Genomic DNA, 13350 nt, shown 5'->3' with positions numbered 1-13350 from the left:
ATTGCTCATTTTACCAGGCCAGATGTGTGTGCCAAGTTTCAGGAGTTTCTGTGCATGTTTAGACGCTCAAAACTGGCGTTGTTTTCTTGGCGAACAGCGCTTAGCCACGCCCACAGCGATTCGCGAAAACTCACAAACTTCGTGTTGTGACATCATGAAGGCCGAAACCCTCATCTGAGCAAATATGAGGTAGGTTCAGTTAACGTGTTTGTAGAAAAACGTAGAAGAAAATTCGTAAGAAAAAAATATGCCACTAGGTGGCGCTATCAGTTAGATGAAATATAAGTTTGTAGATGTCTTTAGGGCTGGACTCTCATCAAATGTGTGGAATTTTGAGAAGATAGGATCATCTCGGTCAAGTCAATGCAGCTTTTCTTGTCACGAAAAATCTTCAGACTTTGCGTCACCGTAGCGGCCACACCCTTTGGCGAAAAGTTACAATATTCGGTGTGGGGCATCATCAACATCTTAAGGCTTTTCTGACCAATTTTCAACTGGATCCCTTCAACGAGCTCAGCACAGTAGCTAAAAACGTAAAGTATGACATTTATTGTAACCACTAGGTGGCGCTATATGTATAACTGAATTTTGTCATATAGATGTTTTCAGGCCGTGACTATTACGTTGCCTGAGAAGTTTGAGATTTTTTGGAGCTTGTACATGGGAGTTATTCAGCATTTGCTCTTTCTGGACAAATGAAATTTTAAAGGCAATATTTGCTGCCCCGCCCCCGTCATATAGTATTTCGAAAAGGCAAGATTTTTTGCCCAGTTGTTCTCTTAGGTCTTGAGATAATAAATGCCAAGTTTGAAGTCAATTGGATGAAAAATGTTTGCAAAGGGGGAAAAAGCATGACCACAGTGAATGTGCCAAAATAGGCCAAAATTGGACATTAAAAAATTCATAGCTCACTTCCTGTACATTTTAGCTACATGGTCCCAATAGACTTTTTTGTGCGTCTCGGGGTGCTACACGTGCCTGCCAATTTTCGTTGCTCTAGCTCAAACGTGCCGGGCTTGGTTTTTATTTTACTATGCTAGGGGGCGCTATAGAGTCGCGTTGTTATGACGACTTCATAATATCAATAAAGGGCCCTCGCAGCCCGGGCCACGTTGGGGTCCTTGCACGTTGGGGTACTTGCACGTTGGGGTACTGGCACATTCGGGTACTGGCATATTGGAAGCAAAATTTCTTTGAAAATGGCATAATAAACGTTTACATGTAGAATATTTTTTTGCCAGTGTGTGTATCAAGCTCAACGGGTTTTGGTGATTGTTAAGACCTGCAAAAATCAGCGTCCTTTTTTATTATTAGGCAATGAGTTGCCCTGATTGGTATTTTTTTGTAAAAGTGTATATACACATCATCGCTCGTTGTACTCATTGCACAATGTTACTTTTATTGTCCAAAGGGGCAATCAAAAATGAATAAAACGAAATGGAAACGTACATACGTTTGGATCGGTGTGAAGCCAGTGAACAATTTGAGTGGTGGAAACTAAAAGAATATTCATAAATGACTTAGTTATCACACTTAGAATGAGTGTACATTTTTTGTACAAAATACCGTATGTGGGGTATTTTTTTTTTTTTTTATATAAGCCTCAAGGGCTAGGTGGCGCTGTATTTATAACTGAATGTTGTCATAGAGATACCTTCAGGCCTTGATTATAAGCATACATGTCAAGTGTGGGATTTTTTTTTGGAGCATGTACCGTGGAGTTATTAAGCATATCCTTCATTCACGATATTGCTTTTAATGTCCATAGAGGCTATCAAAAATAAATAAAAATATATATATGTTTGGATAAGTCTGATGCCAGTGAACATTTTGAGTGGTGGAAACTAAAAAAATATTCATAAATGACTTAGTTATCACACTTAGAATGAGTGTACATTTTTTGTACAAAATACCGTATGTGGGGTATTTTTTTTTCATGCCTCAAGGGCTAGGTGGCGCTGCATATATAACTGAATGTTGTCATAGAGATAACTTCAGGCCTTGACGATAAACATACATGTCAAGTTTGGGATTTTTTGGAGCATGTACCGGGGAGTTATCAAGCATATCCTTTTTCATTGTGAAACACAAATTTTGATGCCCCGCCCTCATCATATAGTATTTCGAAAAGTCAAAATTTTTCCCCCTGTCGTTGGCTCAGGTCTTGACATGGTCCAGGCCAAGTCTTAACTCAGTCGGATGAAACGTGTAGGAGAAGTGGGCAAAAGTCTGCCCCCTGTGAATGTGCAAAAATCGTCAAAAATGGGACATTCAAAAATTCGTAGCTCACTTCCTGTTCATTTTAGCATATGGGTACAAGAGACGTTTTTGTAGGTCTTGGGCTCCCTCATACACCTAAAAATATTCGGCGTTTTTGCTTAAACGTACAACCGGGGCTGCTTCGTTAAAAATTTCGAGGGGGCGCTATTGAGTCATTTTTGTAAAAATAGCACAATCAACAATAAAATATTGCTCATTTTACCAGGCCAGATGTGTGTGCCAAGTTTCAGGAGTTTCTGTGCATGTTTAGACCCTCAAAACTGGCGTTGTTTTCTTGGCGAACAGCGCTTAGCCACGCCTACAGCAATTCGCGAAAACTCACAAACTTCGTGTTGTGACATCATGAAGGCCGAAACCCTCCTCTGAGCAAATATGAGGTAGGTCCAGTTAACGTGTTTGGAGAAAAACGTAGAAGAAAATTCGTAAGAAGAAAAATTGCCACTAGGTGGCGCTATCAGTTAGATGAAATGTAAGTTAGTAGATGTCTTTAGAGCTGGACTCTCATCAAATGTGTGAAATTTTGAGAAGATAGGATCATCTCGGTCAAGTTAATGCAGCTTTTATTTTCACGAAAAATCTTCAGATTTTGCGTCACCGTAGCGGCCACGCCCTTTGATGAAAAGTTACAATATTCGGTGTGGGGCATGATCAACATCTTAAGGCTTTTCTGACCAATTTTCAAATGGATCCCTTCAACAAGCTCAGCACAGTAGCTAAAAACGTAAAGTATGACATTTATTGTAACCACTAGGTGGCGCTATATGTATAACTGAATTTTGTCATATAGATGTTTTCAGGCTGTGACTATTACGTTGCCTGAGAAGTTTGAGATTTTTTGGAGCTTCAACATGGGAGTTATTAAGCATTTGCTCTTTCTGGACAAATGAAATTTTAAAGGCAATATTTGATGCTCCGCCCCCGTCGTATAGTATTTCGAAAAGGCAAGATGTTTTGCCCAGCTGTTCTCTTAGGTCTTGAGATGATAAATGCCAAGTTTGAAGTCAATTGGATGAAAAATGTTTGCAAAGGGGGAAAAAGCATGACCACAGTGAATGTGCCAAAATAGGCCAAAATTGGACATTAAAAAATTCATAGCTCACTTCCTGTACATTTTAGCTACATGGTCCCAATAGACTTTTTTGTGCGTCTCGGGGTGCTCCACGTGCCTGCCAATTTTCGTTGCTCTAGCTCAAACGTGTCGGGCTTGGTTTTTATTTTTCTACGCTAGGGGGCGCTATAGAGCCGCGTTGTTATAACGACTTCATAATATCAAATTTTTCGCCGGACCTGAGGAGTGTGCAAAGTTTGGTGAGTTTTCGTGAATATTTAGGTACCCAAAATCGCGATTGTTTGCGGAGAATAAAGAAGAAGAAGAAGAATAATAATAACTAGAGCTGCGAGCAGCTATAAAGGGCCCTCGCAGCCCGGGCCACGTTGGGGTCCTTGCATGTTGGGGTACTTGCACGTTGGGGTACTGGAATATTGGAAGCAAAATTTCTTTGAAAATGGCATAATAAACGTTTACATGTAGAATATTTTTTTGCCAGTGTGTGTGTCAAGCTCAACGGGTTTTGGTGATTGTTAAGACCTGCAAAAATCAGCGTCCTTTTTTATTTTTAGGCAATGAGTTGCCCTGATTGGTATTTTTTTGTAAAAGTGTATATACACATCATCGCTCGTTGTACTCATTGCACAATGTTACTTTTATTGTCTAAAGGGGCAATCAAAAATGAATAAAACAAAATGGAAACGTACATACGTTTGGATCGGTGTGAAGCCAGTGAACAATTTGAGTGGTGGAAACTAAAAGAATATTCATAAATGACTTAGTTATCACACTTAGAATGAGTGTACATTTTTTGTACAAAATACCGTATGTGGGGTATTTTTTTTTCATGCCTCAAGGGCTAGGTGGCGCTGCATATATAACTGAATGTTGTCATAGAGATAACTTCAGGCCTTGACGATAAACATACATGTCAAGTTTGGGATTTTTTGGAGCATGTCCCGGGGAGTTATCAAGCATATCCTTTTACATTGCGAAACACAAATTTCGATGCCCCGCCCTCATCATATAGTATTTCGAAAAGTCAAAATTTTTCCCCCTGTCGTTGGCTCAGGTCTTGACATGGTCCAGGCCAAGTCTTAACTCAGTCGGATGAAACGTGTAGGAGAAGTGGGCAAAAGTCTGCCCCCTGTGAATGTGCAAAAATCGTCAAAAATGGGACATTCAAAAATTCGTAGCTCACTTCCTGTTCATTTTAGCATATGGGTACAAGAGACTTTTTTGTAGGTCTTGGGCTCCCTCATACACCTAAAAATATTCGGCGTTCTTGTTTAAACGTACAACCGGGGCTGCTTCGTTAAAAATTTCGAGGGGGCGCTATTGAGTCATTTTTGTAAAAATAGCACAATCAACAATAAAATATTGCTCATTTTACCAGGCCAGATGTGTGTGCCAAGTTTCAGGAGTTTCTATGCATGTTTAGACCCTCAAAACTGGCGTTGTTTTCTTGGCGAACAGCGCTTAGCCACGCCTACAGCAATTCGCGAAAACTCACAAACTTCGTGTTGTGACATCATGAAGGCCGAAACCCTCATCTGAGCAATTATGAGGTAGGTCCAGTTAACGTGTTTGGAGAAAAACGTAGAAGAAAATTCGTAAGAAAAAAAATTGCCACTAGGTGGCGCTATCAGTTAGATGAAATATAAGTCAGTAGATGTCTTTAGGGCTGGACTCTCATCAAATGTGTGAAATTTTGAGAAGATAGGATCATCTCAGTCAAGTTTATGCAGCTTTTATTTTCACGAAAAATCTTCAGACTTTGCGTCACCGTAGCGGCCACGCCCTTTGGCGAAAAGTTACAATATTCGGTGTGGGGCATGATCAACATCTTAAGGCTTTTTTGACCAATTTTCAAATGGATCCCTTCAACAAGCTCAGAACAGTAGCTAAAAACGTAAAGTATGACATTTATTGTAACCACTAGGTGGCGCTATATGTATAACTGAATTTTATCATATAGATGTTTTCAGGCCGTGACTATTACGTTGCCTGAGAAGTTTGAGATTTTTTGGAGCTTGAACATGGGAGTTATTAAGCATTTGCTCTTTCTGGACAAATGAAATTTTAAAGGCAATATTTGATGCCCCGCCCCCGTCATATAGTATTTCAAAAAGGCAAGATGTTTTGCCCAGTTTTTCTCTCAGGTCTTGAGATGATAAATGCCAAGTTTGAAGTCAATTGGATGAAAAATGTTTGCAAAGGGGGAAAAAGCATGACCACAGTGAATGTGCCAAAATAGGCCAAAATTGGACATTAAAAAATTCATAGCTCACTTCCTGTACATTTTAGCTACATGGTCCCAATAGACTTTTTTGTGCGTCTCGGGGTGCTACACGTGCCTGCCAATTTTTGTTGCTCTAGCTCAAACGTGCCGGGCTTGGTTTTTATTTTTCTACGCTAGGGGGCGCTATCGAGTCGCATTGTTATGACGACTTAATAATATCAAATTTTTCGCCGGGCCTGAGGAGTGTGCAAAGTTCGGTGAGTTTTCGTGAATGTTTAGGTACCCAAAATCGCGATCGTTTGCGGAGAATAAAGAAGAAGAAGAATAATAATAATAATAATAATAATAATAATAATAATAATAATAATAATAATTTTTACAAAAACAATAGGGACCTCGCAGCGGTCGCTGCTCGGGCCCTAATAATAATAATAATAATAATAATAATAATAATAATAATAATAATAATTTTTACAAAAACAATAGGGACCTCGCAGCGGTCGCTGCTCGGGCCCTAATAATAATAATAATAATAATTTTTACAAAAACAATAGGGACCTCGCAGCGGTCGCTGCTCGGGCCCTAATAACTAGAGCTGCGAGCAGCTATAAAGGGCCCTCGCAGCCCGGGCCACGTTGGGCTCCTTGCACGTTGGGGTACTTGCACGTTAGGGTACTGGCACGTTGGGGTACTGGCATATTGGAAGCAAAATTTCTTTGAAAATGGCATAATAAACGTTTACATGTAGAATATTTTTTTTGCCAGTGTGTGTCAAGCTCAACGGGTTTTGGTGATTGTTAAGACCTGCAAAAATCAGCGTCCTTATTTATTTTTAGGCACTGAGTTGCCCTGATTGGTATTTTTTGTAAAAGTGTATATATACATCATCGCTCGTTGTACTCATTGCACAATGTTACTTTTATTGTCCAAAGGGGCAATCAAAAATGAATAAAACAAAATGGAAACGTACATACGTTTGGATCGGTGTGAAGCCAGTGAACAATTTGAGTGGTGGAAACTAAAAGAATATTCATAAATGACTTAGTTATCACACTTAGAATGAGTGTACATTTTTTGTACAAAATACCGTATGTGGGGTATTTTTTATTTTTTTTTATATAAGCCTCAAGGGCTAGGTGGCGCTGTATTTATAACTGAATGTTGTCATAGAGATACCTTCAGGCCTTGATTATAAGCATACATGTCAAGTGTGGGATTTTTTTTGGAGCATGTACCGTGGAGTTATTAAGCATATCCTTCATTCACGATATTGCTTTTAATGTCCATAGAGGCTATCAAAAATAAATAAAAATATATATATGTTTGGATAAGTCTGATGCCAGTGAACATTTTGAGTGGTGGAAACTAAAAGAATATTCATAAATGACTTCGTTATCACACTTAGAATGAGTTTACATTTTTTGTACAAAATACCGTATGTGGGGTATTTTTTTTTCATGCCTCAAGGGCTAGGTGGCGCTGCATATATAACTGAATGTTGTCATAGAGATAACTTCAGGCCTTGACGATAAACATACATGTCAAGTTTGGGATTTTTTGGAGCATGTCCCGGGGAGTTATCAAGCATATCCTTTTTCATTGCGAAACACAAATTTTGATGCCCCGCCCTCATCATATAGTATTTCGAAAAGTCAAAATTTTTCCCCCTGTCATTGGCTCAGGTCTTGACATGGTCCAGGCCAAGTCTTAACTCAGTCGGATGAAACGTGTAGGAGAAGTGGGCAAAAGTCTGCCCCCTGTGAATGTGCAAAAATCGTCAAAAATGGGACATTCAAAAATTCGTAGCTCACTTCCTGTTCATTTTAGGATATGGGTACAAGAGACTTTTTTGTAGGTCTTGGGCTCCCTCATACACCTAAAAATATTCGTCGTTCTTGCTTAAACGTACAACCGGGGCTGCTTCGTTAAAAATTTCGAGGGGGCGCTATTGAGTCATTTTTGTAAAAATAGCACAATCAACAATAAAATATTGCTAATTTTACCAGGCCAGATGTGTGTGCCAAGTTTCATGAGTTTCTGTGCATGTTTAGACCCTCAAAACTGGCGTTGTTTTCTTGGCGAACAGTGCTTAGCCACGCCCACAGCGATTCGCGAAAACTTACAAACTTCGTGTTGTGACATCATGAAGGCCGAATCCCTCATCTGAGCAAATATGAGGTAGGTCCAGTTAACGTGTTTGGAGAAAAACGTAGAAGAAAATTCGTAAGAAAAAAAATTGCCACTAGGTGGCGCTATCAGTAAGATGAAATATAAGTTCGTAGATGTCTTTAGGGCTGGACTCTCATCAAATGTGTGAAATTTTGAGAAGATAGGATCATCTCGGTCAAGTTCATGCAGCTTTTATTGTCACGAAAAATCTTCAGACTTTGCGGCACCGTAGCGGCCACGCCCTTTGGCGAAAAGTTACAATATTCGGTGTGGGGCATGATCAACATCTTAAGGCTTTTCTGACCAACTTTCAACTGGATCCCTTCAACGAGCTCAGCGCAGTAGCTAAAAACGTAAAGTATGACATTTATTGTTACCACTAGGTGGCGCTATGTGTATAACTGAATTTTATCATATAGATGTTTTCAGGCCGTGACTATTACGTTGCCTGAGAAGTTTGAGATTTTTTGGAGTTGGAACATGGGGGTTATTAAGCATTTGCTCTTTCTGGACAAATGAAATTTTAAAGGCAATATTTGATGCCCCGCCCCCGTCATATAGTATTTCGAAAAGGCAAGATGTTTTGCCCAGTTGTTCTCTCAGGTCTTGAGATGATAAATGCCAAGATTGAAGTCAATTGGATGAAAAATGTTTGCAAAGGGGGAAACAGCACGACCACAGTGAATGTGCCAAAATAGGCCAAAATTGGACATAAAAAAATTCATAGCTCACTTCCTGTACATTTTAGCTACATGGTCCCAATAGACTTTTTTGTGCGTCTCGGGGTGCTACACGTGCCTGCCAATTTTTGTTGCTCTAGCTCAAACGTGCCGGGCTTGGTTTTTATTTTTCTATGCTAGGGGGCGCTATCGAGTCGCATTGTTATGACGACTTAATAATATAAAATTTTTCGCCGGGCCTGAGGAGTGTGCAAAGTTCGGTGAGTTTTCGTGAATGTTTAGGTACCCAAAATCGCGATCGTTTGCGGAGAATAAAGAAGAAGAAGAAGAAGAAGAAGAAGAAGAAGAAGAAGAAGAAGAAGAAGAAGAATTTTTACAAAAACAATAGGGACCTCGCAGCGGTCGCTGCTCGGGCCCTAATAATAATAATAATAATAATAATAATAATAATTTTTACAAAAACAATAGGGACCTCGCAGCGGTCGCTGCTCGGGCCCTAACTAGAGCTGCGAGCAGCTATAAAGGGCCCTCGCAGCCCGGGCCACGTTGGGGTCCTTGCACGTTGGGGTACTTGCACGTTGGGGTACTGGCACTTTGGGGTACTGGCATATTGGAAGCAAAATTTCTTTGAAAATGGCATAATAAACGTTTACATGTAGAATATTTTTTTTGCCAGTGTCTGTCAAGCTCAACGGATTTTGGTGATTGTTAAGACCTGCAAAAATCAGCGTCCTTATTTATTTTTAGGCAATGAGTTGCCCTGATTGGTATTTTTTTGTAAAAGTGTAGATACACATCATCGCTCGTTGTACTCATTGCACAATGTTTACTTTTATTGTCCAAAGGGGCAATCAAAAATGAATAAAACAAAATGGAAACGTACATACGTTTGGATCGGTGTGAAGCCAGTGAACAATTTGAGTGGTGGAAACTAAAAGAATATTCATAAATGACTTAGTTATCACACTTAGAATGAGTGTACATTTTTTGTACAAAATACCGTATGTGGGGTATTTTTTTTATTTTTTTTTATATAAGCCTCAACGGCTAGGTGGCGCTGTATTTATAACTGAATGTTGTCATAGAGATACCTTCAGGCCTTGATTATAAGCATACATGTCAAGTGTGGGATTTTTTTTGGAGCATGTACCGTGGAGTTATTAAGCATATCCTTCATTCACGATATTGCTTTTAATGTCCATAGAGGCTATCAAAAATAAATAAAAATATATATATGTTTGGATAGGTCTGATGCCAGTGAACATTTTGAGTGGTGGAAACTAAAAGAATATTCATAAATGACTTCGTTATCACACTTAGAATGAGTTTACATTTTTTGTACAAAATACCGTATGTGGGGTATTTTTTTTTCATGCCTCAAGGGCTAGGTGGCGCTGCATATATAACTGAATGTTGTCATAGAGATAACTTCAGGCCTTGACGATAAACATACATGTCAAGTTTGGGATTTTTTGGAGCATGTACCGGGGAGTTATCAAGCATATCCTTTTTCATTGCGAAACACAAATTTTGATGCCCCGCCCTCATCATATAGTATTTCGAAAAGTCAAAATTTTTCCCCCTGTCGTTGGCTCAGGTCTTGACATGGTCCAGGCCAAGTCTTAACTCAGTCGGATGAAACGTGTAGGAGAGGTGGGCAAAAGTCTGCCCCCTGTGAATGTGCAAAAATCGTCAAAAATGGGACATTCAAAAATTCGTAGCTCACTTCCTGTTCATTTTAGCATATGGGTACAAGAGACTTTTTTGTAGGTCTTGGGCTCCCTCATACACCTGAAAATATTCGTCGTTCTTGCTTAAACGTATAACCGGGGCTGCTTCGTTAAAAATTTCGAGGGGGCGCTATTGAGTCATTTTTGTAAAAATAGCACAATCAACAATAAAATATTGCTCATTTTACCAGGCCAGATGTGTGTGCCAAGTTTCAGGAGTTTCTGTGCATGTTTAGACGCTCAAAACTGGCGTTGTTTTCTTGGCGAACAGCGCTTAGCCACGCCCACAGCGATTCGCGAAAACTCACAAACTTCGTGTTGTGACATCATGAAGGCCGAAACCCTCATCTGAGCAAATATGAGGTAGGTTCAGTTAACGTGTTTGTAGAAAAACGTAGAAGAAAATTCGTAAGAAAAAAAAATTGCCACTAGGTGGCGCTATCAGTAAGATGAAATATAAGTTTGTAGATGTCTTCAGGGCTGGACTGTCATCAAATGTGTGAAATTTTGAGAAGATAGGATCATCTCGGTCAAGTTAATGCAGCTTTTATTGTCACGAAAAATCTTCAGACTTTGCGGCACCGTAGCGGCCACGCCCTTTGGCGAAAGGTTACAATATTCGGTGTGGGGCATGATCAACATCTTAAGGCTTTTCTGACCAATTTTCAACTGGATCCCTTCAACGAGCTCAGCACAGTAGCTAAAAACGTAAAGTATGACATTTATTGTAACCACTAGGTGGCGCTATATGTATAACTGAATTTTGTCATATAGATGTTTTCAGGCCGTGACTATTACGTTGCCTGAGAAGTTTGAGATTTTTTGGAGCTTGTACATGGGAGTTATTCAGCATTTGCTCTTTCTGGACAAATGAAATTTTAAAGGCAATATTTGATGCCCCGCCCCCGTCATATAGTATTTCGAAAAGGCAAGACTTTTTGACCAGCTGTTCTCTTAGGTCTTGAGATGATAAATACCAAGTTTGAAGTCAATGGGATGAAAAATGTTTGCATAGGGGGAAAAAGCATGACCACAGTGAATGTGCCAAAATAGGCCAAAATTGGACATTAAAAAATTCATAGCTCACTTCCTGTACATTTTAGCTACATGGTCCCAATAGACTTTTTTGTGCGTCTCGGGGTGCTACACGTGCCTGCCAATTTACGTTGCTCTAGCTCAAACGTGCCGGGCTTGGTTTTTATTTTTCTATGCTAGGGGGCGCTATAGAGTCGCGTTGTTATAACGACTTCATAATATCAAATTTTTCGCCGGACCTGAGGAGTGTGCAAAGTTCGGTGAGTTTTCGTGAATATTTAGGTACCCAAAATCGCGATTGTTTGCGGAGAATAAAGAAGAAGAAGAAGAAGAAGAAGAAGAAGAAGAAGAAGAAGAAGAAGAAGAAGAAGAAGAAGAAGAAGAAGAAGAAGAAGAAGAAGAAGAAGAAGAAGAAGAAGAAGAAGAAGAAGAAGAAGAATTTTTACAAAAACAATAGGGACCTCGCAGCGGTCGCTGCTCGGGCCCTAATAATTTTTACAAAAACAATAGGGACCTCGCAGCGGTCGCTGCTCGGTCCCTAATAATAATAATAATTAGACAAACCGTAACTTTAAAATGTGTGTACAATAATGACATCCAGGATGATCCCCCCGTACAAGTTGCATTGCTCATCTGAGGACTGCTTGTGAAATTACAAATGTTATATATGTTGATTATGGCCAGCTGATTAATTAGTCTGACATTACTTTTTTTTTTAACTTTAGAAAATAAATCTCGCGGGCCGATTAAACCCCTTTGCCGGCCTAACCTGGCCCGCGGGCCTTATGTTTGACACCTCTGTTATCGAGTATTTAACTTGTGCCTGTTTTTATGTCATTTTAAATTGTGTAACTTTTTACTGACATGTAAATCATATTAATTTTGTTGTAACTATAAATTTTGCCGCCTCTTGGCCAGCACTCCCTTTGGAAAAGAAGTTTTTCATCTCTGCGGAATTCCTGGTTAAATAAAGCTTAAATTGGGAAAAATGAATAATGTTTAGAATCAACTTTCACAAAATGTACACACTGGAAACTCACCATTTCGTGAACTCCACTCTTATCAATATTCAACTCGCTCAGTTTCAGCAGGGAACCTTCCAGGGACCTTTTAAGATCCAGTGCTCTTTTTAGCAGATGCTGATCAGCACCAGACTTAGTGAACACCTGTGAACACACAAACATATGTGCTTGATCTGGTGTCCTTTATAGATAAAAATCATAATCAACACGTTATTAGAGATAAAATCACACTGATGCTTTCAATATCCACATCAACTGCTTCCTCTCAATGCGGAGGAGCAGTGGTTCGACACCGAGTCCGTCGCGGACGGCCGAGCTGTGGAGGAAACTCATTTCGGCCGCTTGTATCCGGCATCTTGTTCTTTCGGTGACGACCCACAGCTCGTGGTCATAGGTGAGGGCAGGAAGGTAGATCGCCCGGTAAATCAAGAGCTTTGTCTTTCGACTCAGCTCCTTCTTCATCACAACGGGCCGATACAGAGTCTGCATTATTGTAGACGCCACACCGATCCGCCTGTCGATCTCCCGCTCCATCCTGCCCTCACTCATGAACAAGACCCCAAGATACTTGAACTCCCCCACTTGGGGCAGGATCTGATCCCCGACCCGGAGAGGGCACTGCATCCTTTTCCGACTGAGGACTAACAAGGGAGAAGTTCTGACGCAAGTGAGTGTTGAAAATCTCGACAGGGCATTTTGCCAGACGTTCCCAGCAGACCCACACGATACGTTTGGCTTTACCAGGTCTGACTGGCATCTTCCCCCGCCATCGGAGCCAACACACCACCGGGTGGTGATCAGTTGACAACTCCGCCCCTCTCTCTCACCCGAGTGTCCAACACATGCGGCCGCAAATTCGATAACATGACTACAAAGTCATTGAACGGGTGGCCTGGGGTGTCCTGGTGCCAAGTGCACATATGGACACCCTTGTGTTTGAACATGGTGTTCATTATGGACAATCCGTGACGAGCACAGTAGTCCAATAACAGAATACGGCTGGAGTTCTGATAAGGGGGGGGCCGTTCCTCACAATCACGCACCTCCAGGTCTCACTGTCTTTGCCCACATGAGCGTTAAAGTCTCCTAGCAGAACGAGGGAGTCCCCAGAGGGAGTGGTCTCCAACACACCCTCCAAGGATTC

The 13350-nt window shown here is 40.6% G+C and overlaps 1 protein-coding gene across 8 annotated transcripts in view; it reads right to left on the bottom strand.

Moving 5' to 3' along the window:
* The window catches only part of uvssa (UV-stimulated scaffold protein A), a 320621-nt gene that overhangs the window by 158532 nt on the left and 148739 nt on the right, over positions 1-13350 (bottom strand). For all 8 annotated transcript variants that reach the window (XM_077532508.1, XM_077532506.1, XM_077532505.1 and 5 more), the window contains one exon: positions 12225-12350. In XM_077532508.1, coding sequence (XP_077388634.1) covers positions 12225-12350 — 126 coding nt within the window. The remainder of the gene's footprint in view (positions 1-12224; positions 12351-13350) is intronic.

This window comes from Festucalex cinctus, chromosome 9 (assembly GCF_051991245.1).
Source record: "Festucalex cinctus isolate MCC-2025b chromosome 9, RoL_Fcin_1.0, whole genome shotgun sequence".
Taxonomy (NCBI): domain Eukaryota; kingdom Metazoa; phylum Chordata; class Actinopteri; order Syngnathiformes; family Syngnathidae; genus Festucalex; species Festucalex cinctus.
The sequence above is the reverse complement of the archived record's forward strand: the minus strand, read 5'-3'. Positions and strand labels throughout refer to the sequence as shown.